This window comes from Larimichthys crocea, chromosome VII, assembly GCF_000972845.2.
Source record: "Larimichthys crocea isolate SSNF chromosome VII, L_crocea_2.0, whole genome shotgun sequence".
NCBI classification, from domain to species: Eukaryota; Metazoa; Chordata; class Actinopteri; family Sciaenidae; genus Larimichthys; species Larimichthys crocea.
Window position 1 is genome coordinate 1,949,885 of NC_040017.1, and position 24,918 is coordinate 1,974,802.

General features: G+C 41.9%; 3 protein-coding genes across 4 annotated transcripts in view; all 3 read right to left on the minus strand.

Annotated features, from left to right (window-relative positions):
• LOC104926453 (ubiquitin-associated and SH3 domain-containing protein B) overlaps positions 1-547 on the minus strand; it is a 41,968-nt gene extending 41,421 nt beyond the window's left edge. The window contains exon 1 of the mRNA XM_010740310.3: positions 203-547. Coding sequence (XP_010738612.1) covers positions 203-330 — 128 coding nt within the window. The 5' untranslated portion in view covers positions 331-547. The remainder of the gene's footprint in view (positions 1-202) is intronic.
• Positions 548-648: 101 nt separating this feature from the next.
• Positions 649-11,361, minus strand: gkup (glucuronokinase with putative uridyl pyrophosphorylase). Its single transcript, XM_010740309.3, has 23 exons — positions 11,189-11,361; positions 10,159-10,265; positions 10,022-10,066; positions 9,777-9,930; positions 9,613-9,684; positions 9,395-9,483; positions 9,145-9,301; positions 8,939-9,016; positions 7,359-7,450; positions 7,087-7,192; positions 6,914-6,993; positions 6,744-6,812; positions 5,586-5,646; positions 5,469-5,485; positions 5,312-5,369; positions 4,920-5,012; positions 4,772-4,832; positions 4,570-4,683; positions 3,419-3,476; positions 3,075-3,143; positions 2,929-2,992; positions 2,748-2,819; positions 649-1,211 (listed from the first exon to the last, which is right to left on the minus strand). Exons 1-23 carry the CDS (start codon positions 11,243-11,245, stop codon positions 1,116-1,118), a joined length of 1,869 nt encoding a protein of 622 aa, XP_010738611.1. The 5' UTR covers positions 11,246-11,361; the 3' UTR covers positions 649-1,115.
• Positions 11,362-11,525: 164 nt separating this feature from the next.
• usf1 (upstream transcription factor 1) lies at positions 11,526-19,906 on the minus strand. Of its 2 annotated transcripts, none has more exons than XM_019275681.2 (11): positions 19,803-19,906; positions 19,086-19,147; positions 18,880-18,929; positions 18,429-18,541; positions 17,141-17,254; positions 14,645-14,798; positions 13,934-14,021; positions 13,777-13,835; positions 13,570-13,664; positions 13,358-13,486; positions 11,526-12,247 (listed from the first exon to the last, which is right to left on the minus strand). In XM_019275681.2, exons 1-11 carry the CDS (start codon positions 19,863-19,865, stop codon positions 12,158-12,160), a joined length of 1,017 nt encoding a protein of 338 aa, XP_019131226.1. In that variant the 5' UTR covers positions 19,866-19,906; the 3' UTR covers positions 11,526-12,157. The 2 variants fall into 2 exon arrangements, with proteins under 2 accessions (XP_019131226.1, XP_019131227.1); XM_019275682.2 differs by lacking the exon at positions 19,803-19,906 and adding an exon at positions 19,606-19,796.
• Positions 19,907-24,918: the final 5,012 nt, after the last annotated feature.

Sequence of the window (24,918 nt, forward strand, 5' to 3'; positions counted from 1 at the left end):
GACCCGTCCGCTAACGGAGCGCCCATAGCAAACGTTACCGTTACTCGCTGCTCACACACCGGCCATGTCCATGTCATGTTTCCCCGCCGGACGACCTCTGACATACACGTAATCCTCCAACACACACACCCACCCACCCACACACACACACACGCACACACACACACACACACACACACTATGTTTATGTCCGGCTACTTACGCCCTTGGTCTGGGGAAGCCCATGGATAACAGCACGTCCAAGTTTGAGCCACATTTCACTGAGCCCGGCCGGTTCTGTCGGAGCCTCCGAGGGATAATTTTACTGTAGAGGTCCTCTTTGGCAGCCATGGTCACCCCAGTCCCGCTTCAAGCCTGATACAGTCCACCACCAGACCTCCGGCTAGTCCATGAGCTACGGCTGAGCCTGCATGAGTGAGAGAGGTAACAGCGAGTAGACGAAGCGGAGCTGAGAGCAGCGCTACGCGGCCAGGCAGAGCTCTGCTACTCCGCCCACTGGAGGAACCAGCAAATAAGATCTGCTCACTGGATCCACAGCACACATCACAATCCACGGTCTGTGTTACACAATGTGACTTACATGTTAGATTCAAATGCTTTGAACTTAACTATAATATGTAATTAATGCTACACGGTACACACAACAAGAGCTGTAAGCACTGCTTTTATTTTGTGTATACAATTATATTCATCATACAAAGAAGATAAGTCTACAAATATACAATAGATGTGTCAAACATGTAGAAAAATAATTACATCGATTTCACTTAAATGACCTGGATCTCATAAAACGTGCAACAGTTCTTTGAAACATGCAGATTCTGATTTTCCACTGACATGGTGAAGCAACACATGATGTCTGACTGACATTATTATTTGGTCAACTGTAACACAAACCACCACCAAAGATCCTAATAGAAAACCTGATTATGTTTTTATTTATGGCTAACATATAATTTCATGAAATGATCCTGATCTCTGCTCTCCATCCAAGTCCTACGAAATGAAATAACATTGGGACTCAATGAAGGCCAAAGCTGTGCTGCAGCTCCAACCGACTGCCGCGAGTTGGCCTTGAGTAGCCTGGCTGAGTCGTGGGGGGGGAGAAGTGAGGTTTAGTGTTGGCCACCGACTGTGCTGGCAGATGGGTTGTATGGTGCGATGACACAGAAGACACAGCCTGCCTCCTGGAAAGCTTGCCTCATCTCCACCTAGTGGGCCAAAACACAGACTGCATCAGTCAGCAGGGCAGGGGCGGCATGATTTAAAACTCAGAGCAGGTTAATGCAGCCAGGAGCTTAACTTGACTGTGGTCAGTCTTAAACTAGAAACAAATAGGGTCCTTTATAAGGGCTTGAACTTTGTGTACTGTGACACTAGGTTAAGGGTTGTCAAAGAAAGGACTGGTTGAGATCTTGTCTTGTATCATGAACTCTGTTTATCTGATTATACCTGGTTCAGTTATGACGCAGAACAGTAAACAAATTGTTCCTCTTGTTTTTAAGTCATCTATATCCAAATCATGGTGCAGATGACGTCCTTTAGGTGGAAACATTCTACTCAGTTTTTCTCTCAGTAAAACGATCACTAGAAAATGAAAGAACTGAAAAGAGAACTGTAAGGCGAACATTGGCTATCCCTACAAGGAAACCAACCCAGGAACAAATCAGAATTGACCTATCTATTTCTCAAAAATGAAGAAGGTTTCTCTTGATTACGTCAGAAAACTAGTCTTTGTGTAGAATCTGACTTTCTGATCTGTCACATCATAGAAGATGTCTACTGATTACTGCAAAAAGCTACTGTAGGTTTGAAGCACTTGTTTCTTTATTGTATATTTTTAAATTTTACTTCAATTAAGTCAATTTTGGGATCCCACTGATCACTAATATCTGCATTAAAGCAACACTGTGTAGAAAAGAGTATTTTTGTGACAGTTTCAGAGCATAACACTGCTGTGGTATAATACGAACTGCTGTACTCGAATATGAGTATTTGTTGTGATTACATTCCTTACAACAAACTTATGATCAGCAACAGTCAAACATCTAGCAAGGTCAACAACACAAGACATAGCAGCCAGCTAATATTACTTACTAGTCCAACAGCAGTCAGCCCAGCCCAGCGTCTGTCTTTCAGACTTTTATTTCACCAAGCTCTCACCAACCACTAAAAGTCAGTCCAAGATTTACTCTTGTCCAACAGCTTCTTGCTCTTACTATCACCTTCCCTAGCTTCTTCCATCAACTTCACTTTCAGCCTCTTCGCCCCATTCGCACCATTATGCCAATAAAGGCTGCTGAGCCTGGTTAGATTGTATGTTCACCAAGCTCAGGTTCTGGCACGACACCGGCTCTTGTCACAATCAACATTCCCCCCCGCCCCAGGCCTGAAAACCTCTTTCTGGTGGTCCAAAACGCCTGTGGTACAAACACTATAACACACCCCTGGTACCTTTGAACTCAGTCCTGGCAGGCTGGTTAACAAACTGAGCTAACATTAGCTAACAGCAGCAGCAGTTTACTTTACTGTGCATCAGGAGAGTTGAGGTGGAGCAGCTGGAGGACATCAGAGGGAAAACTTGTGCGCAATTTCACATCAGTATAGCTTCAACATGATTTTAAATGTTGTTTTATGGTATAAAAGTTACACAATGTTGCTTTAACCTAGACACTGAAGTGTCAACATGAATATGAAGGTCCAAACTCATGGGGATTTCAGGGGGACACAGACTTAGACAGTCTTACCAGTCTAGCATTATCCAGACAGAGACCCACCACAGCCCCGCCACTGCCTGGTAACTTCACCGCCGAACCAAACTGCAACAAGCAGCAGAAACTTTGTGAACACAAGCAAAGACTTCTGCAGGCACACAGAGATGTTCCATAAAACATGCACTGCTCAGAGCAGTGTAGTGGAACCTCTTACCTGCTTCGCCAGCTGAACCATCTTGAGATTCCCAGGGCCCAGACAGTCATCAGTGTAGACAGTCCTGTGGAATATGTTGTTACTTTAGCTGTGAGTCTGTGAATCCATCACATGAATGAGGCCCTACGTCAAAATATACTGTTTACCTCCGCAGCTCAAAGTTTTGGTCCATCAGTTGTGCCAGACTGCTCCAGTCTCTCTCCAGTAGAGCTGTCCTGAGGGGAGAACATTTTTACTCAGTGCTCAGATGACACGAAGTTCCTGTGAACTTCTAAATTGCCACAACACTTAGCCTGTTGTATTTCTTAAATCTCAGTGTATAAACATTTATCACATTTAGAAAGACCCAATGCCACTTTAAGACTGTTGTGAAAAGGCTAGGTATAATTAATCCAATGATTATTTATGTCCCTCCTTTGCTTTATTTATGATGACAAAACGTCTGTTGCTATTTATTACAAAAAAATCAGCATAAAGTACTCAAACCAACCTGGCTTTATCAGTGAGCTCAGCAAAAGTCTTCATGGCCTCAACTACGACGGGCTCCCCTGAAGAAAGACAGAGCAACATCAAAGTATTTCATCAAACGGACCAATGTGTTTCCACTTTCACAACTCCTTAAAGAAGATGTAGATATGCACAAGGCTATCTTAGTTAAAGAAATATTGAAGAACTTTTTTGTCTGTTCATAAAAATGTTTTGCTCTTCACATTAGCAGCCTTTCTGCCCAATAAAGGATACTGTGTAGCCATAAAAATGTCATTAAATATAGAACAAGACTAAAAAGCTCCAGTCATGCTAGCAGCTCTGTGAGGCTGTACTTTTGCACAGTGGTGTTTTGAGCTAAATGCTAATGTTGCTGTTTAGGACACTGGTTCCAAAAGTGGGGGTTGGGAACCCCCGGGTGGTCCCGAGACAGTAAGGGGGGGTCACAAGATTTCCTTCTGACCCCTGATGTGATTACCACAGATTACAACAACATTAGTTAAGGTCTATTAGCATTGTACTAAACATTACAAAATGTAACAAGGACAAATCATCTGACATCTGGGGGTCGCAACTCATTGGTACCGTTTGGAAACAACTTGTTTAGCAGGTACCATTTTTACCACTGTAGTTTAGTGTGTTAACATGCTAATGTTTGCTGATTAGCATTGGGGACGTTATTAGTTTTGAGATGGTGGCACAGAAGGAAAAGTCAGGGGATCACCATGGAATGATTCATCCTAGGGGAAACATGAACATCATTTATAAAATGTACTCATGACTCCCTGGTAAGATGTACTGATACTGAGCGGATTATCTTCATGAAATAAAGTATGTCATGATAATTTGTCTGATATTTATCTAGATGTTTCACTTAAAACCAAAACAGCAAAAGCCAGGGGATCACCAACATCAGTGAGCTCTATCCTCTGAGAACCATGAAGTAATCAGAATGCACCATATAGCAGTGAATATCTGTACCAAATATTATGGCATCCAATAATTGTTGAGATATTTCAGTCTGGACCAAAGTGGTGCATTCTCCAAACTATATTGGTCCGACAGTAGATCACTTGTCTTTGGAGACGTTTCAGGAGTGACCTTTGACTTCATGAATCACAGGAAGCTGATGTCATGTTTGACACCAAGACATACCACTGAGCCAGCGCTGTCTGATGTTACTGTGGATGCGTCCAGAGTCACTAGGGTCGCTCAAGTAAGCAAGCCAGAATGGTGGGAGCCCACTTATGTCCATAGAAACATAGTTTCCTGAGAACAAGGAACACACACACATGAGGAAAAAAGAAAGAAAGAAAGTGTGTCTGTATTAACTACATGCAGATGGTTACTTTGGTACCGTGGCCCTGTTCTTCCATGAGCTTCTTGCTGAAGTCCATATAGACTAAGCCTTCATAGACCTGAAGAAAGAAAAAGGCTAAACATTTAATGCTACAATAGATATGAAATGAAAGATGTGATTTCAGTGTGTTGACTCTGTAACTGACCTGCACGACTCTGTCCTGCAGGCCAGCAGTAATGAAGAGTTCATCAGTTTCCACGTTGAGGATGAAGTTGGCTTTGATCGGCTTTGGCAGATCCTGGAGGGTGAAACAGAAATATATAAACAACTAAAGACACAGAAGGAATGTTTGGTGTGAGCAATGTTTCCATTGAGATGAGTTTAGAGTCATTCAGCAGAAGAAAATGTGAATGAATGCTTGTTTCCATCCACTGCTGTTATGTGAATATTGAGTTGATTCATGGGATAAGCAGTTGGCACCAATTCTCCAGTTGGAAACCACGAGAAGAGGACGCAACAAGATGATGTAATTAAAAGAATGCCAGTGGAAGCTTGAAAGGAAAAAATCAGAAGAGAACAAATATCTTTCATGCTTACATTGTCTGTGATATTGTAGAATTTCATGAGACACTTGAGTGTAGCTGAGACAATGGCACTGTTAAAGAGGATTGTAAATAAGTCAAATATCACATTCAAATGTGTAAAATGACCTTTAAATGAGTCTGTATGGAAATCAGCAAAGAGAACTATTTACCTGCTCCCAGCAAGGCCCTTGAATAAAACAGAGAGAGATCATTTCATCATTACATAACACTTTTTTAACACTGTTGGCCTTTATCTCTTAGAAACCAGTACATGAATGGATCCTCACCACTTGTCGAGGAATGTTGGTGTCGTACTTCAGTGTGAAGTTCTGCTTTGTTAAAGCGATACTGCATTAGAAAAACATAGTACATAGTGAATGAGTGATGAAAAATACAAAGCAAAAGTACCACAGGCCTATACATCATGTGTGCTTTACTCATACATTTGGTCAACACTTCAACTCATAAATGGCACAGTATATTAATACTTTGTACATTTAAATAGTAAATGGACAACTTTATAATCTTTGGACCACTCAAAGTAATTTTACACTACACATCACATTCACCCATTCATACAGTGACAGCACTGGCTGCAATGCAAAGTGCCAATTTGGGGTAATTTCAACATGGGGCACGTTGACATGCACACTAGAAAAGCCAGGGATTGAACAGCCGATCTGATTGGTTTAGAGCTACCTGCTCTGCCCCTACTGTACTTGAACAGCTTTGAGGTACTTGTACTTTTACTTATGCTACTTCGTACTTTGACTTCAGTATCCTCTTCTACAATATGATGTATTTGTCTCTCAAAACACGTGAAAAAATCTACCAGTGCAGCAGAAATATTCCAACCTGTCAGTGCAAATCAATTTGTATTTTGTTGAATACGTTATAGTTAAATTCTTTCATGTTTTAATGCAGAAACAAATGTTACTCTTAGTTTAACAACATTTGGAAACAAGTTGATGAGATGAACCTGTCAGCAAACAACTATTTATACATCCAGCAGTGACATGGTAACACCATATTTTTAGATTCAGTGTGACTTACACGCCCTGAGGATAACCATCAAGAATACGTGTTCATAAATTTTCTTAGAGATCATAGTTGTCCTCTGTGTCAAAGTAATCCAGTGATATATTTTTACATCGATCACAATAAGGAACTGCTACCAGCTAATAGTTTTAATAGTGGCAGTTTGACAAAATGTAAACAAATATACGTCTTTAATGTGCATGATGGGAGGGGCCCACAGTGTTAGACTGACTGAGGAAACACTTCAGTTTAAAATGACTGTTAGATAGGAGTATTAACACCACTCTCATGTCAGTACAGTCAGTTAGCTTAGCTTAGCAATAAGACTAGAAACAGAGGGAAACAGCGAGCCCAGCTCTCAAAGTTGTGTTCATGATGTAGGTCTTGTGTTAGCTCAGTTACCTCACCCTTGTTTGGAGCAGAACTGGTAGAACTTCTTACAGGTAGCCTGCAGCAGCCTCAGACCTCCCAGGTACCTGCAGCCAGATCATGAACAGAACATCATCGTGAGAGATCACTAATCACCATCATCTGTGTGTGTGTGTGTGTGTGTGTGTGTTTTGTGTCGCGTACACACCCTTCTTTCCTGCTGATGCAGAACAGATCTTGCAAGCTGCCAAACTCTGTGGGGTCATTGAGCGGATGAGGGACTAAAACCTGCACAGTCACAGAAATACACATGACTCCTGCACGGACATGATCAAAGTGTTTTTAGCTTAAACTTTAGATCAAAGTGTGTGTGTGTGTTACCAAAGTCTGGCTCTCCACTAGAGTGACCTCGGCCCAGAAGTTAGAGATGGACATAGCGATGGTTTTTCCGTTGAAGCCATCTGACGGATTCCCCATTAATCCAACCCTGTGAGTCATCGCATAATAAATGAATTCTCGAAGTGTCCGTTGGGCTGAGCTCAAACATTCAAGCACTCTTGCTGTGACTCAGGAGCAGAAAGAAGCTTTTATTCGGCGGTAATCTGAGCTACATTCAAACCAAGTGGAGTGAGAGTGATTTGGTGTTTTCTTACCTGGCGTAGGATCGGAACGTGATTGGTTTGGCTGGATTGTTTTGTTGCTTGGTGGAGTAGTGCGTGAGCCACTTGGTGTAGTCTGACAGGCCCTGAGATGTGAAGAGGAAGGCAGATATTACAGGAAATGTTGTAAATCCTGAGTCAACTACCAAGGAGTTTTTATGTACAAATCCATTTCTCGTCAGCATCCAAAGCCTGTGTGAGGACAGTGTACACTGCTTTAGGCAGCTTCTGTGAGATCACAAAGTTTAAAATGATTATTCTTCAGACTGAAATCGACTCTTGATTCTCCCACATGAAATGCATTTCTTGTAGCTTGACCCAGTTGGATCACACTGGTTTTCTGATGGTTTGCATCACTCTTAGATGCACTAATCAACATGTTCACTGTGCAAATCCTCAGAGGTGACACTTTATTTGGATGGTGCGCCTTCATTTTGTAACATTTCGACAGCTTATTAGATGAGATCAAACGATCGCGTTCTGATATTACACCGCTCTGGTTAAAGTTGGGTTATCTTGATAACCGTCACATAGTCTCGGTTATATGTGACATATAAAGACAGTCAAACAACTGAAATGTTACAAACAGTCATCCAGAAACTATTTGTAGGTGGAATATCCAAATAAAGTGATCATAGTGTTTCAGATTTTAATAGTCTGGCAGCATCATAATGTCAGAACTGACGACAGATGAATCCTCAGATTCTGCCAGTAACATGTTCATCTTCAGTTTTTAGCACGTTTTAAATGTTTTGTTTTTACAGTGTGCATTTGTAAGGGAAAATGTTACTTTGATTTTTGTTACATGTTTTCTGGATAACAAAAATTTCCAAAATAATTTCTTCTTCTCATTTTCTTATAATAGATTCGAATATTCTCTCATAATCTAACAGATTTTAAATCATCTTGATGGACTATTTTTGCATTTTGTATCACCAGGAAGAGGAGGTTTTCAGGCCCGGAATGCAAGGGAATGCTGACTAATAATAAGTAATGTAATCATAACAAATATTACTATTACTCTAAAACTGGGGGCAATAAATGTCAAAAATACTAATTTTTCAGTTGCTTTAAGAGGTGTTTGGAAGGGTTACTGCATATGTGAAAACCTTTCTGTGGGAAGTGATAAATAACCTCAAGTGATGTCACTTGAGTCAGCATTTGTTTAAAAATGACTCAAATCTGAGCGGTTGGAATCAGAAAGCGTGTCAGATCTCTGTAACCCACTTATCTCTGCTGGAAGCAGCTACTAGCATAACAAACCCGAATCGCTGACTGTTGGCAGCCTCATTGCATTGTGGGCAGTGTATGCGCCAGGTTTTGACCATGAAGAAGAATGTGTGGAATAAAAACGACACCTCTGGTTCTGCTAAATTGTGTTTAACCTTCCACTTTGAGTCGGACAATGTTAAGTTACGAATGATCATCATTCATTTCCTGTGTAAACATATGAAATTAAACCTAGAATTAATAATGGTAATTTTCATGGCCTTCACTTCGGCCGTTGTGCATTAAAATCTATGAATCTTTGAAGGCAATGTTGTGTGAAAATGAACCACTTTAAGGATACGCACCACTTGTCCAATAAGCTGGAAGCCAGTAGGAAGCTTCATCCCAAACACGTCAAGTTGCTTCTCGTTAATGAGCCACTCCTGAAGACAAAGGAGCCACATGGGTAACTGGTTATTACTCCATCAACTGATATAATAATATGATAAAACAATAACATAGAGTCATCCTTGCTGCTGAGATGACACGTATTGAATGAGCACTTATGAACCCAGAATCGTCCAAAGCTGCGGTCTGTGGCTTGAGGCTGCTGGCTGAGGAAGTCAGACAGGTAGGACAGCGTGTCTTTCCGAATGCAGTAAAACACGACGCTGGCCAGCCGCGAGTCTGTCAGCTGTTCCTGTGGTTTCTCCAAAAAGCGACCTACTCTGTTTCATAAAAGTACCACAGATCAACATCAAATCTGCAACGTAGCATGCAAAATATACAGCAATAAAACCCCACACACAACTTGTTCTCACCTGTGGGTGTCAGGGCAAACCTCCACTATGCCCCTGGAGCTGCTTTTCTCACTTTCTTCCAGCTCGTAGTATATGATCAGCTCACCGGGCTGCACAGACACAAAAGGATAAGTGACTACAGCATTCTCATCATTCACCTCCACAAAAAAAAGCCATCGACTAAAGATTTATTTGACCTTTTGTGTGCAACAAGGACAGTTCCTTGTGTAAAGTCTCACCTTTGACCTGAAGAAGCGGATCACTTGAGCAACATCAAAGTTCAGGTCTGCACACAACATGTCTCCTGCAATCTGCTCACACAAAAACGAAAACCCATCACTCAGTTCTGACAGAAAACACCCAGTCAACACAATAAAATATAACTGAGCTGGTGTCAGCTTACCACCATGATGTCGTCCTCCAGCTTGCGGCTACGTATGGCCAACTGCAGGTCAGCCACGGCCCCGAGGCGGTCCTCCAGCGTAGTGCTGCCATCGTTCACCACATTTTCCACCGGGAAGTCATTCGCTGTGGCCCAGCGCTCATAGTGCTTATACCTGATCAGTGTAACAGAAGGAGAAGAGAGCAGAATGAAAGCTGTAACAGACAAACACAAGTAGTTTGGGTCGTGCAACTGTAAGAACTCACTTGTCTGCGTTAGTGACCAGATAGACCTCTGTGAACAGCTGTCGCCTGCAGAGAATCAGAGATTCAGTTAGTGAACATTATCTCAGATAGATCATCAGGGAAATAGGCCCAGTCATGTTTGAGCAACCGTTACGCACATGTTGACTGTTTCCCACCAAAAGTCGAGGATCTTCTTCCCTCCAGTGCCAGGAAGTAAAGCCTTTGGTATCCCGGTCAGATGGCTGTATAAACCTGTGTCATCATTCTAAGAGGAGAGGAGTCAGCAAACAAGTAAACATACTAACACACCACATATAAGTAAGCTGAGGTGTAAACAGGTAATTGTATTACGTTATTTAAACTAAAAAATGTTATGTTAGGGGTTCAATTACATAACAGTTTAAATAACTTAATACAATTACGTTAAGTGAATATTTCTTTTTTTTTTTTAGTGTGTCATTAAAAGGTGTATGTAAACAGTATGCGTGTCAACACGGCCAGGTGATTTATTATCTACATGTCTATTCTATATACTGCATATATACTGTCTTCACACATTCAGGCAGGCTTAAGCCATATGTAGCTACTGGCGCTATTATATAAACACTCGGCTCAGTATCATAGCTGGACTGTTGCTGGACAAACCCTCCTCTGTTTTGTTGACGACGGCGTCGTGCCAAACTTAATAAAAGACGCTAGCTCCGTTATGTCGTCTTTCTTTCTTTCTGTAGCTGTTACAATACAATACTACAATAAGGCTGTCATGTGAACCATTAGATGCCCGCCAATAATTCGGCATATATAGATAAGTCAGTAAATAACATTCATTTTCACAAAGCTTCAACTTTAAAGAAATGGTGACTTGTATTACACAACAAAGCTCGGCAGGGGGCGGTAAATACCAGTTTGAGCCGGTGATAAAAAATGTCATTTTTATGAAAATTAAGGTGTGTCTGTTGGGTTAGACGTCCGCCGGATGCTTCAGTGCATCATCACGATTCCAGAAATGTCCCACATGTCGGTCTAACAGGTGAACACCGCAGCAGACAGGTAAAACACACGTAAAGTGCGTGTTTCTGTAAAGCAGTTCGGCGTACTTTGAGGCGGAGTATGACCGCTTCACGACTGACGCGAACTTTGCACCGCTTCACGTTATCACTTTTCTACGGCAACATGCAAGCTGCTTACCTTAATTTGTGTCTCTAAGAGGGTGCCGTGACCGGCTACCAGCAGTATACAGATCATTGGTGACGCTTGACCTCGTCCGTTAGATGAATACAACAGTACCGGGGTTGAGCAATATCTCCGGTGTCACAGTGAGTGAATTCTCCCAGCGTCAGTGAACTCATTCGCACTTCCGCCAAGAACCTTCAGAATAAGATCTCTTCACTAGGACCTCGTATAGTATACAGATACACATGATCTATACTCATAATGAAGATGCAATAAAAAAAACAAAAAACAATTACATTTTTTTTTTTAACCAATTATCAAGTTTAATAAACACAACTTAAAGTTTATGACATACGGTATATTATTTGATTTTTATTATAAAGACATACAATACACAGCCTACCTACAATGCAATGCTTCCCAACCTCTGTTTATTTAGTTACATTGTTGCAATGCAATTATTGTCCCCAGTGAGGTTTCATGAAACATACAAAAATACAAAGCAGAAGAGCCAAGCTAAGAGTGGGATGATGACGGAGTCAGGATCAGCCGTACAAAGTGATAAAAGAGGACAAGTCAAAGTATGATACAATGAGACGTTAATGTGAGCGTTGATAGAGAGAAGCAGAGTACTGAAGAGGTTAAAAAGAAACCGCAAACTGACGTGAGAAGTTGGTCGTGCTTAAGAGCTTACAGGACTAGAGGTTCATGAATGATCAGAATGTTTGTGGGGGAAGTGGGCTCTCTTTTCAGATGCGTCATGTTATCATGAATGGGTTGTTTGATTTCCATGGAGTAAAAATCTTCAAAGATAATATTTAGCAAAGAAGCTAGATTTGAATATTAATGACAATGTTCCATTATTTCCCCCTATTTCATGCACACTTGACCACAAACAAAGTATCTCAAAGTGTTTCAAGTACTCTTTTGGCCCATACGTGGTTGTCTTCAAATAGCTCCAACTGAACATTGGCAAGAAACTTCTCACTGGGGATCTGTGCTGGATGATCCCACAATGCCGTGCTGTCGAAGCAGGTTCCTCAGGATCTGATTCTTGGACTTCCAGTCTTCCACCTGAACAGCAACAACACACATAATACAGTAGTAAAATAAATTGACTTATGTTCAACACGTTGAGCTGTAGAAAGTTTAGACTGGGCTGATAACGGGTCTTTATTTAGCATGCAGCTCCACAGATATAAACAGATAGATCCAAGATCAACACTAAAGTGGCATCCTGCTGCTAATCCATCAGAAAAACACTGCTGTTGGAAATACATACACAGTGAAATATATGTATAATGTATATGTATAAATCTATAATCTGAAACCTGTTGTTGTTGTCGTCTCCCATCATGTAAGAAGGAGAGCATTCATTCTTTCCAACAGCTGTCAGACTCTTTAACACCAGCACAACTCTATGACTTGCATTCTATATATTTCTTGTTTCTGAGTCATTTCTTATGCACCTTGTGTATACGAGTTGCTGTGACAAGTGAATTTTTCCCCGCTGTGGGATCATTAAGGTCTACCGCATCTTCTCTCATCTTATCTTCACCTACAAATCGTTGTTTCAGCTGCTCCAAAAACACATTGAAGAAAGACACAACGCCAACTCTGTAAGGCAATTAAAATCAATTACAGCTGCAACTAATTAGTTAGCCGGCAACATTAGTGTAGCAACCAATAATGTCATAACCTCCAATGATGTAATAACTTAGAAACCCTAACCCTAACTAGACTGATTAGACTTTTTCATCTAACACTGTGCAAACACATGTAGGTCACATGACCACTGTTCTCTTCCTGAATTCGAGCACGTTCCACTAAGTGATCTAACTACCATATACACGTCACAGTCTGACTGTGGAATCAGCCACAAAGATTTAAGATGTGGCTCAAAAGGACTAGAAAGGCACTATATTACAGTCAATTTCCCATAGTATAAATAATAAATATTACTCACCATTTTCTATGGTGTTTTAAGGATAAATAACATCAACATTCACACAAACCCATTTCCATGAGTTTAGTTCAACTCAGAGAGCAGAGTGTAGAAATCAGAAACTCCACATTGTTCCCTTTCCTTTCTCTCCACTGGACTGAGATCTAAATGACATTTCTTCTACACTGACAACAAGTGATGACACTTGACGTCTGACCGACAAACACATGCAGACGTACCTCCTGTCTCAGTAGCTGGTTGTCAATCCTGAGGCGATCCAGAGTGCCGATATCTTCCCCCAGCTTCAGGTTGCTCTGTCGGAGTTCCTTGATGTACTCGCAGGCTTTGGACAGGATTCCTCCTTTACTCTGAAACAAAGAGAGGACATTCTTTCTTAATCTTTTCTAATCTAACTGTGAAGTTAGTGGTGCGAGTCTAGAGCTGAACTCACCTGTCCGGTCTTGGTATAGTCAATGTTACAGTCTGGGATGGCCTTCGACAGCTGTACAATCCAGTTGTTGATCTTGTCCCTGCGCCGACGCTCAACTGTTGGAACAACATGGGAGTTTGAGACTTTTACCCTGACATTCACCTCCACTCAGATATTTGTAAAATGCAGCTCTGTGTTCGACTCCTCACACTGGATGTGAGTGCTGACCTTCATTGTGCTGCGCTCGCCGCTTCTCGTCTCTGGAACCACGAGGAGCATCTTGTTTTCTTGAAAGAGATTTGAACAAAGATGGCGGTTTGGTTTAACTTAAAGGGTTTCAGCATTTCGGTAAAATGGATCGTTTTTAATTTGATGCAACAATTACGCTATGTATGGCTGAGTGCGAGGTGCGATTGTCCTTTGATTGGACCCCGTCAAAACTTCCTGGGGTGACATCATCACATAAAGCTGCCCTGTAAAAGAAAAGCCAACAGTCAGCTGCTGAGTGTTGTGGAGAAATTGCTGAAGTCAAAGGTCAATGGTGAGGTCAGGAAAGAAGAAAGTTTTCAGGAGCCTGTGATGTCTTATGCTGTAATATTTATTAACACAGAGAATTAGAGACACTCCCAAAGTTCATCAGAAGTGCCTGACTCGGTCTCACATTCTGCCCAACTCATCCTGGTGGATAGACTTTAAACAAGATAACACCACAATACTATACGCCCAGAATTAGTCAAAGAGAATGTCTTTATTCATGCAAGTGTTATTGTCAGCATATTCTAGTCTGGAGACACAGATGTCTGTTTACGAAGATTGGAACGTCTACGGCCAGCTATCTATTATGTCTAGGAAGGCAGCAATAGGTTTCTTTGACCCTGGCCACCACAGTGTTGAGATAGATTGGAACCTGCTGTTCTCAACCAAAGCCAAACAACTAATACTGCTGAGGACCTCAAGGCCCACACGTGACCTTGTGTAACCTAAGGATAGAAAATTCCATAACACTGAAAATACGACTAATAACAGTGAAGCACCTATTTAACTGTATCAATAATCTATTACTTTATTTTAAAGCGAGGCCTTATATCGCGCTTACCTGTGGGTGTGGTCTGGCCCAGCAGCGTGTCTGAGGCCTGCACTGTGGTCACCATGGTGCCAGTGGTGGCGTCTGCGATGGTGGCGGGGTAGTAGGTGTATTGCGTCTCTGTGCTGCCGTCTCCCTCCAACCCCTCAGACTGAGAGAACACAGCCTGACAGAGAGAAGACGTAAAGTCCACTGTTAGTCCTCAGTCAACACATACAAAGGACATGAGACACTTACTGCTGTGGAAACTGGAAGAAACCATCATTAAATAAAACAGCATCCAATAAGCTGTGAGAAGACCAAGACGGTGCCGCGGACGGTTGCCTCGGTACTACGCTCTCGTACTTTTTACGTTTTTGTGTATTTGTTGTGCCCCTTTTTACATGTACATAGTACACTTTCTATCTGTTTGTACTAAGAGAGCTAAGTGAATTCCTTGTGTGTGTTCACATACCTGGCAATAAAAGTGATTCTGATTCTGATAAGAGCTTTACCACAAACATGTGTTTTTATCTGTAAAATAAGAGGGTCTTTGCTGATTCCACATGAGAACACAGCAGCAGAAATATGGGAGCAGACTTAACTTTAAATAAGAGCACAATGTTGTATACTGTGAACTTCTACTATAGTCACAAATAAAGGCAATAAAAAAATGTACAGAAATATAAAAACTGCATTTGTGGGCACCCTCTCTCTTAATCTGTCACTGTCTAATAAAGATGCACTTGTGTCAAAATAAACAGGAATCTTGGTCCAATAGAACAGATACTGCACTGACAAACAGAAAGCCTCAGCAGCCATGATTAAGCCTCGTTCCAGATCAGAGGTGGGGGATCAGTTTTTCACTGACTTGTAATAACTGCTTGACACCACCTACAACTGATGACGGGGATGTAACTGAACCTGTTCAACATGTGGCCTTGTCTACACCTATAGTAAAAGGTCCGGTGTGTCAGATCTACAGCGCTCTCTGCAATATAATATTCATAACTATGTTTTCATTAGTGTATAATCACCTGATAATAAGAATGAATATGTTTTTGACTGTTTTTTTGACATAAGTGAACATTTAACTGGCAGGGCGTGACACCATCAGCTGGACTACAAAAACACTCCAGGTCCACATGGCGGGGGCTTCTTCTTCTGCTCTCATCTGAGGCTGAGTACAGATGCGGGCTACAGACAGCGCTTTAACACGTTTATTTTAGGACTGTCAATCGATTAAAAAAAATTAACTAATTAATCGCAACAATTTCTGTAATTAATCCTGATTAATCTATCAATAAATGTATCAATAAATTAAATGCATTTTTCTGAGACTGAAGCTTATAATGAATATTTATTTATGTAAAATGATCAAATGAATGTAGAAAAAACACAGAGAAAGTATATTTAAATTCATTCATTTTATTGGCTTAAGGTGCACATATGCACAGTGCAAACAGACAAAAGCCAGAATGAGGAAATATACTGACGAGTGCCACACTCCTGTAGTGTAGACTGGTCCCGTGGAGGTAATTTCAGCAGGGTGTTTTGCTTTGAGGTGATATGTTCAAGTCGTGTTACTTCTGTGGAATTTAAATTCGGACTTGCAAACTGTGCAAATTGCCTTGTTTTTGTCCAACGAGCCGTCGGGCAACTTTTTAAAATGAAATGTTCCCCCTAAAAGTCCGTCCTTCATCCATCTTTCCGCCATAGACTCTCCTTTAGTTAGGATAGATCATAGACGTATATACATAAACGCCGCATTGAGCAGGTTGGTCCGTTGCTGTGATACGTTACCGCGTCCGCCATACTGGATGTGGCAGATCTGCCCGTAAACTAATACAAGCAGGGCCAGTTTTAGCTATGGGCAATGTGGGCGATCGCCCAGGGCGCAGTCTCCGTGAGGGCTTTAAGTTAATGCCTCTTATACACCCATTCACACACACTAATATATCTGGGAAACAAAGCTCTACTTTGCCACATCCAAAGTGGCGGCCGCCACCGGAAGTAAACAAAACCGCGTTAATTGGTTAATTTTAGCGCGTTAATTCTTTAAAATCAACAAGTTTATTTAGCACTAGTTTATTTATGAAACAGGCAACAGGTCCAGCAGGGTGAGAAGATTAGAGGTGTCACAATATCGACCCTATTTTGAAAAATCGATCAAAATAAGCGTTCACTTCATACAGGTTTAATGATTCTAACAGTTTTTACAGGTGAGCTGTTGTTGTGAAGAATCCTTCTGCCATCTAGTGACTCGATATTTTAACAGCAGCAGAGGCTTCAGCGATGAAAAGAAAGAGGTTTGAATCTAACACCCTTACTACAGAATGGGTGTGCTTTATTTTGGCCCGATACTGAGCCGATACTATTAAAATGTGCTTGTATCGGCCACAACACTGATCTTTAGGATGAGCTCAGGACAATGACAAAGTGACACACCACGTGTAGTTCTGTTTTAGTGATCCTAATGGGTAGCTCAGCATCTCATGGTTGTGCTGCTGCTGCACTGTTGGTCCTCACCTGTGTGACAGCCTGAGTGGTCGCGGGGAAACCGGCGACGAGGCTTACTGCCGCAGCTCCATCTGTCTGACTCTCCAATTGGCCATCTGACACCTGGATCACTCTGTAGGTAACCTGGGACACAGCGCATCATCAGTCAGGTGACACGACATGTGAAGCATACACATACAGAGAATCTAAATCTGACTTCTGCTTTTAAGTCTCACCCTAGATGAAATGGCACATAAGTACTGAGACGTCTGACATACTGGGACAATAAACAACGAAGAAATGTGAGGTCATGGACAAGATACAAGCTCATTCGGCTCTTAAGAAGCGGGTGGGGTAGAGCGCAGGAGGGAGGTGGCTCTTTTTTGGATCACATGATGACCCCTCAAGGTAGGGGTGGGCGATATATCGAATATACTCGATATATCGCGGCTTGTTCTACGTGAGATGTATGAAATGACTATATCGCGACCATCGAGTACTTGTCTCGTAAATGTTTTAAGCCGTCTGCATTTAATTCTCCGGAGTTTCGCCTGTCACTCACTCCTGGTGCTGCTCACAGCACGCAGCACACTGCCACACCCACCCAGAAAAATCCCCTGCGCACATGCGTACTTTTTGTATCAAGTGAGGAGAGAAGTGAAGAGCACAAGCGAGTTAATTAAAGATGGAGACGGACGACTTGGTTCCGAAGAAAAACAACTGCGGTCACGCCAGCCGTCTCTCGTTTTCGCGTGGTCACGTCAGCTGCTCCAATATTTTCAAGTGCGCACTTATTGCCGACTTTATGGCAAATACTTTGAGAAAACTGGGAAAGTCAGCGCTAGCTTACTGCAGCGTGTGGACACTTCCGGTTTTCAAAATAAGACGTGGGTGTTATTTATTTATTAAAGGTTTATTTATAAAATATGAAGAATGGTTAAATTTTGATTTTAAAAAAGTTGAAGTGTCTCATAAGCCAAGTATGATCCTGCACTGCTTTAAAGCTCATATTTACATTATGAAATGCATTAAAAATTCATAAAAAATATGACAAGTGTTAAAATGCTATAAAAAGAGTACAAAACAACAACAACAAAAATATCGAGATATATATCGTGTATCGCGATATAGCTTAAAAATATCGAGATATTGGTTACAGGCCATATCGTGCAGCCCTACCTCAAGGTAAAGACCCTGTGAATTCAGGAGTGGCTGTCTATAGCGACTGCCTAATTTGCACACTTCACGCCTGTTGTTGCGTGCAGTAAATATGGCTGAAACAACGCCTTACAGGTTACCAGATGTCCGTTCTTCCTACCTGCCCCCCTGCTCCTTCCGTCTTGAACAGATATTTGATGGGCTGGTCAGTGAAGGTGGCAGCAGACTGAATGGTGGCAATAGCTGCTGGGTCCTCCGCCGTGGCTACAGACCCTTTAAAAAGCACAGTTATTGTTAAAATATTGCAGTTATTATAAATACCACATGAAAAGGAGAGCTTCTGGACAACTTCTAAACATTTTAATCACACAAAGTGGAGAGAGTGAAAGGAACTCATACACAGTAAGCACACAGAGGCATATTTTCATGGTTAAAATGACTAAGTACGGACACCCATAGCTGCTTTACGGTGTTATAGACACGGACACACATGACATATGTGAGTAAGTGTCGGAAACTGAGCTGTTTGACCCGAAAGCACACAAATAATGCTTTAACACTGAATAAACTGACAATATTTAATAAGCAGTAACAGGCGTCTGTGTTTTTACCTTCCTCGTTGACGGCAACACTCCCGTCTGGTTCAGGGCTTTTCTGTTGACTGCACACATGGAAACACGACAGAGGAGTCATGTTGGAGTTCAATTAACTAACTACGTAATGAACCAGCTGCTCGGTGGACCGTGGCAGCGTATCAACGTATTTCTTTTTCTTGCTGTTATTAGTTGACAATGGCGCATGTTATCGTCCCACTCACCTCTTCATTTCTGCCGAGTCTTGGACGAGGAGACCGCCTTCTCTCTCTCTCCCACAGCCAGACTGTGACACAAGTACATAAGTTTGACAAAAAAAAAAAAGGCGCGAAGAAACTTTGCTCGATAAAACGCAGTATTTAATATCGACGTGACTTTAAACGACAGTGGAGCTGAAGCAGAAGATGAAACCCGGAGCGGTGTAAGAAGAGAGAGGGTTGTTGGTAGCTAGCCGTGGCGGCTGTGCGAGCTGAGTCACAGCGAACGTTACCATGGGCGATAACGGAAACTAACGGTCTCCGCCTTCAAAATAAAAGGCATTAAGTAACACGGTACCAAACCAAAGGTGCGATGAAAAATATTATTGCGGAGGCAGGTTTTTATTTACTTCAGAATAATTCCAATAGACGTTATGTATTTGAACTTTTGCTCAGATTTTAATATCTATGTAAAGTCGTATTTTGGTATGAGGATTCACACCGGAAGTCGTTTGTTGCATTGTTGTGAGTTTGACACGGATCCTACCTCTCTGCTACATTATCACTCGGCCCCAGCGGTTTTTACAGATGTTTAACAAAGCGCTTCCCTTTCCGCTGGCTTCGTGGGGGTTATGTCCGCATTAATAAACACATGCAGATACCAACGACACGTAGAGGCCTAAATGATGCTCACAGAGCCGCATTATGTGGAATACATTGGAGTCTGAACAAAGATCTACTTACGCCGCAGTGGTCCCTCCCCCGATATTTGTCAACAGACCCAGCGTCGGTGTCGGCTACACGCATGCGCAAACAGTAAATAAATCCACCCGCTCCCAGATCAGTTGATAACTCTTGAACGTACAGGCAAAACAATATGAATATCTGACCCAAGATCTGCGCTTTGCGCTGCCAAATATTCAGCGGAGATGTTGCATTAAAGGAACTATTGTGTCTCTGAAGTACAGCCGGTTGCATACGGTCTATGGTTACAGCAAGTAGATGACACACTACACTGCAAAAGAACTGTTGTACAAATATGAAACCATGAAAAACCTAGCTGATATGCTTCTTGCTTTATAATAACTTATGAAGTACATAGTAAAATGGGACCATGTATTAGTATGTGCACTGTCCTAATATACTAAAGCTGCATATTTTATAATAGAATAAAAGAATATGTGAATGAAAGTAGAAGTATTGCTATATGGGTATAATTATCAAGGAAGATTTGAATAAACAAATACCTACATTTAATTATACTCTTAATCATTGATTAGTTTTTATTTATTAATTCAAATGAAAATATTTAAAGGTCCAGTGTGTAAAATTTAGTAGCATCTAGCAATGACGGTGCAGACTGCAACCAACTGAATCCTGTAGTTTGGATTAGGTTTAGAGAAGGTTAAACTGGCAGTCACGTGATGCGATGCAAGAAGAAGCCACGGAGTAGGGAGCTCCGCGCTGCGTCGCTGCCTTTATCCTTTCAAATATTTACACCAGAGACAGTAGCATCCAGAATATCTGCTATTAATTAAAGAGGACCTGTTAAGACCACGGCTTGTGGAGATATTAAAAGACATCTACCATTGCAGGGGGCGGACGCCATGATGCAAGACCAAGAAGCTAGCGAACCCGACCAGCAACAAGCTAACAATATAGCTCAGGATATCAGTAAAATTTACTCAGCACTAACAAAAATATCTGAAGAGCTGGGGGGACTGGCAGAAATACCTCGCACCACCATGTCGGTAGAGAGCAAGCTGTCAGCTCTAATTACAAGACTGGACGACATGGAGAAGCGAGTGGAGTCATTGGAAATGACCAAGCAGGAATGGCAAGCTAACCCGCCAGCCACCAAAACAGATGTCGGGCGGATATGGGACAAACTACAAGACATGGAGGACCACTCGTGACACAATTATGTCCACTTCGTCGGCTTTCCGGAGGGCAAAGAAGGAGGAGACGCGGTGAAATTTTTGGAGGAACTGTTGCCAAATCTGCTGAACATAGAAGGGAGACGAGAGATTGAACAAGCGCACTGGATTGCTGGCCAGCGACCCGCGACAGACCCAGACCAATATTGGCCAGGTTTTTGAGATCGTCGGACCGGGATGTGGTGCTGCGTGCAGCGAGGAACAAAGGCAAGCTGAGCTGGGGAAACACCACTATTATGCTTTTCCCCAACTACTCCAGAGCCACCTAGATGAAGCGCGACAAGTTCAAGGAGTGTAAGAAAAAGCTGCATGAGCGTGAGGTGCGCTTCAGGATGCTGTTCCCGGCTAAGCTGAGAATCGAGACCTGCGAAGGTGAGAGGGCGTTTGATTGTCCCCGGGAAGCCATGGTCTTCATAGACGCTATGCAGTAGGTACTGAACGATGGATTTGTTTTCATTCTCGTGTTCAATATTCAATTAAAGACACTGGTGTAGACTCATTGAGGGTGAGGGGTCACAACGAGTGGAGTCTCGCGGACCAGACACGGACCGTCGGACCTTCGTTGGAGGGACTTCTGTGGAGGCTGAAATGTGCAAAGTTCCGGTTCAATTTCACACTCTTTGTTTTGTTAGTTTTATGGGGATTGTGTTTAGTTACCACCACTGTGTAATGATATTGCTTCTGATAAATGGTTGTATGTTATTAATACGTGGGCAGGCATGTCCGCACAAATAGGTTTAATGCGCCTCACCACTTGGAATGTGAATGGGCTGGGGTACCCTGTTAAGAGAAAAAAGGTCATGACGATGCTTAAGAACAAAAACTATGACGTGGTGTTTCTTCAAGAAACGCACATGTCAAAAGAGGAGTCTGAGAAACTGTGTACAGGATGGGTTGGACATGTTTTTTTACAGCATAGGCTCTAGCAAGAGCAGGGGTGTTATAACTTTAGTAAGTAAACATTTACAGTTTAAATGTCTCAAGCAAATTAAGGATAATTCGGGAAGGATGATTATTGTGCTGGCTGAAATACAGTCTCAGAAGATGACCCTGGCTAACATATATGCACCTAAAGGAAATTACAAATCGCTGGGAATCACGCTGTTGTTTTGGGAGGGGATTTTAATCTATTAATGGATCCAGCGCTCGACCACAGCGGGGCAGTGTTGTGTAAAGTGCCAAGGGCTGCTATAACGTTACAGAGAATTTGCAAATCTTTAGGACTAATAGATATTTGGAGGATCATGAACCCCTCTGGTAGGGATTACACTTTTCTGTCACCAGTACATAAGACCTATAGCCGAATAGATTTTTTTTTAATATCCAAGGCACTCACCTCTTCTGCTATGGGTTGCGAAATAGGGAATATTTTTATTTCCGACCATGCTTGGGTCGGGTTGGGCCTTTTACCCCAGAGCGAGAGAAGAAAGTCTTACAGATGGCGTTTAAACTCATCCCTTCTGCAGGACCCAGTAAATGTTGAGTAGCTAAGGACAGAATTAAATAATTACTTGGAGATCAATTGGCAATCTGTATCATCAGCAGGTGTCGCGTGGGAGGCCCTAAAGGCTGTGATCAGGGGACGTTTCATCCAACGTACGTCATATCATAAGAAAATTAAGACACAGGAGTTGCTAGGATTGGAAAATATAATTAAACAGGCTGAAACAGAGTTGAAGCAACAAATGACACAAGACGGCATGAGAAAACTGACAAAGTTAAAATATCAGTATAATACCATACTATCCCAGAAGGTTGAATTTAATCTATTGCTTGCCAGGTATATAAAACAGAGGGAGATGGCTTCCACTATTCCTGCTGTTAGGTCGCCGGCTGGGGACCTGTTCACTGCGACTCTAGATATTAATCAGGCCTTTAAAGAATTTTATAGTGACCTCTATAGTTCAACATCTACCTCGACTGAAGAAGAAATTCATAAATTTATAGAACCACTAGGACTTCCAAAATTGACAGATGAACAGAGGGATTTTCTAGACCTTGATATTACTATTGAGGAGATTAAAGGGGTAATTATGGCTCTACCGTCAAGTAAAGCACCTGGACCTGACGGTTTTACTGGGGAATTCTTTAAGAGCTTTGCGACAGAGTTAGCTCCACCTTTACTGGAGGTGTATAAGGAGGCGCTAGAGGGAGGGATACTCCCGCCAACTCTGAGACAGGCCCTTATTAGTGTAGTTCCTAGAAAGGGAAAGATTTGGATGAATGCAAAAATTACCGTCCTATTTCATTAATGCAAATTGATGTTAAGATCGTTTCGAAAATTTTAGCAAACCGATTAGACAGTGTAATTACGTCATTAATTCATACTGACCAAATGGGATTCATACGTGGTCGGAGCTCCTCAGATAATATTAGATGCCTTATTGATGTCATGTGGTCCGTGGCTGACACCCAGTCCCCGATTGCTGCAATCTCTCTTGACGCCGAAAAGGCGTTCGATATGGTCGAATGGAGGTATTTATTCAAAATTTTAGAAGAATTTGGATTTGGTAATACCTTTATAAGATGGATTCATGTATTATATAAGCACCCAGAAGCAGCAGTGCAGACCAATGGGCTGGTCTCAGATTATTTTATGTTGGGGAGAGAAACCAGGCAGGGATCACTCCTATCCCCTTTGCCCTTCTGCTTAGCCATTAAGCCTCTGGCAGCAGCCATAACCGGGGCGACTGATTTTCCGGGGGTCACGGCGGGTGGGATGGTACATAAACTGATGCTTTACGCTGATGACATCTTATTACTGGTGTCCGACCCTAGCAGATCTGTACAATGTCTTCTTGGAATTATAGACTTATTTTCAAAATTCTCCAGGTACAAGGTAAACTGGTCCAAGTCTGAGGCACTCCCCTTGACAGCTTATTGCCCCTCCACTGCCTTCCACCCAGGGGCATTTCAGTGGGGCAAGCTATCATGTATTTGGGTATTCATTTCTCTAGACACCTGAAAGATTTGGTCAAGGTCAATTTTGACCCATTATTACAAAAAATTTCTTGTGATGTTGAAAGATGGGCAACTCTTAATCTGTCCATGGCAGGTAAAGTTAATGTTCTGAAAATGAACTGTGTTCCCAAACTTAATTATTTTATCCAGTCTCTCCCCTTAGAAATTCCCCACTATTACTTTAAAAGGTTTGACAGAATATCTAAGGTATTTATTTGGAATGGTAAACGTCCCCGTTTGAGCCACAGCAAGCTATAAAGACCATCTGATAAAGGAGGCTTAGGGCTACCAAACATATTATTTTACTATTATGCTTTTAATTTAAGGCACCTGGCCCACTGGTCCCTCCCTCCTGAAAGAGCCCCTCCGTGGTACTGTCTGGAACATGCTGTAATGGCCCCTCTGTCACCATGCAAGTCCTGTCTACTAAATTAAGTAAAAAAGCAAAAACACATCCAATAATTGCTCATCTTAAATTAATTTGGACTAGAGTTGATCGAATATTTAAATTTGATCCCTTTCTAAATGTCTCTTCAAGTATTTAGTTAAATCCTAAATTACGAATTGATAAATGTTCCAATTTATTGGAAGATATGGCATGAGAAGGGAGTGGTCATTTTGGGGGATCTGTATTCTGATGGCTCTTTGAAATCTTTTGGGGAGTTGGTGCAGCGGTTCAGCATCCCTACTTCCCACTTTTTTAGATACCTGCAACTCCGACATATGTTGGGGGGGTGTTTGGGCCCGCTGCATCGGTTCCCCATAATGCAGAGCGCCTAGATAAAATTTTAAAGAACTATGGAAAAGGACATGAAGCAGCTGTCTATTATTCTATGTTGATTCATACTCTTGGTAATGGGCCCATTGCAGCTCTGCAGAAGACATGGGAAAGTGATCTGAATCTGACATTTAGTGATGAGGATTGGAACGAAACTTGTAAAAATATTAAAGTAGTTTCAAGG

What these genes read in the sequence shown, in the direction of transcription:
- gkup (XM_010740309.3), bottom strand. Translation starts at nt 11,245, where the DNA reads ATGATCTGTATACTGCTGGTAGCCGGTCACGGCACCCTCTTAGAGACA. An exon ending in GTTTGCCCTGACACCCACAG is followed by an intron (nt 9,302 to 9,394) that starts GTGAGAACAAGT and finishes TTTATGAAACAG; the next exon opens with AGTAGGTCGCTTTTTGGAGA. An exon ending in TCCAGCTTATTGGACAAGTG is followed by an intron (nt 7,451 to 8,938) that starts GTGCGTATCCTT and finishes TTCACATCTCAG; the next exon opens with GGCCTGTCAGACTACACCAA.
- usf1 (XM_019275681.2), bottom strand. Translation starts at nt 19,865, where the DNA reads ATGCGTGTAGCCGACACCGACGCTGGGTCTGTTGACAAATATCGGGGG. An exon ending in GACTCGGCAGAAATGAAGAG is followed by an intron (nt 18,930 to 19,085) that starts GTGAGTGGGACG and finishes CCATGTGTGCAG; the next exon opens with TCAACAGAAAAGCCCTGAAC. An exon ending in TGTTGCCGTCAACGAGGAAG is followed by an intron (nt 18,542 to 18,879) that starts GTAAAAACACAG and finishes TGCTTTTTAAAG; the next exon opens with GGTCTGTAGCCACGGCGGAG.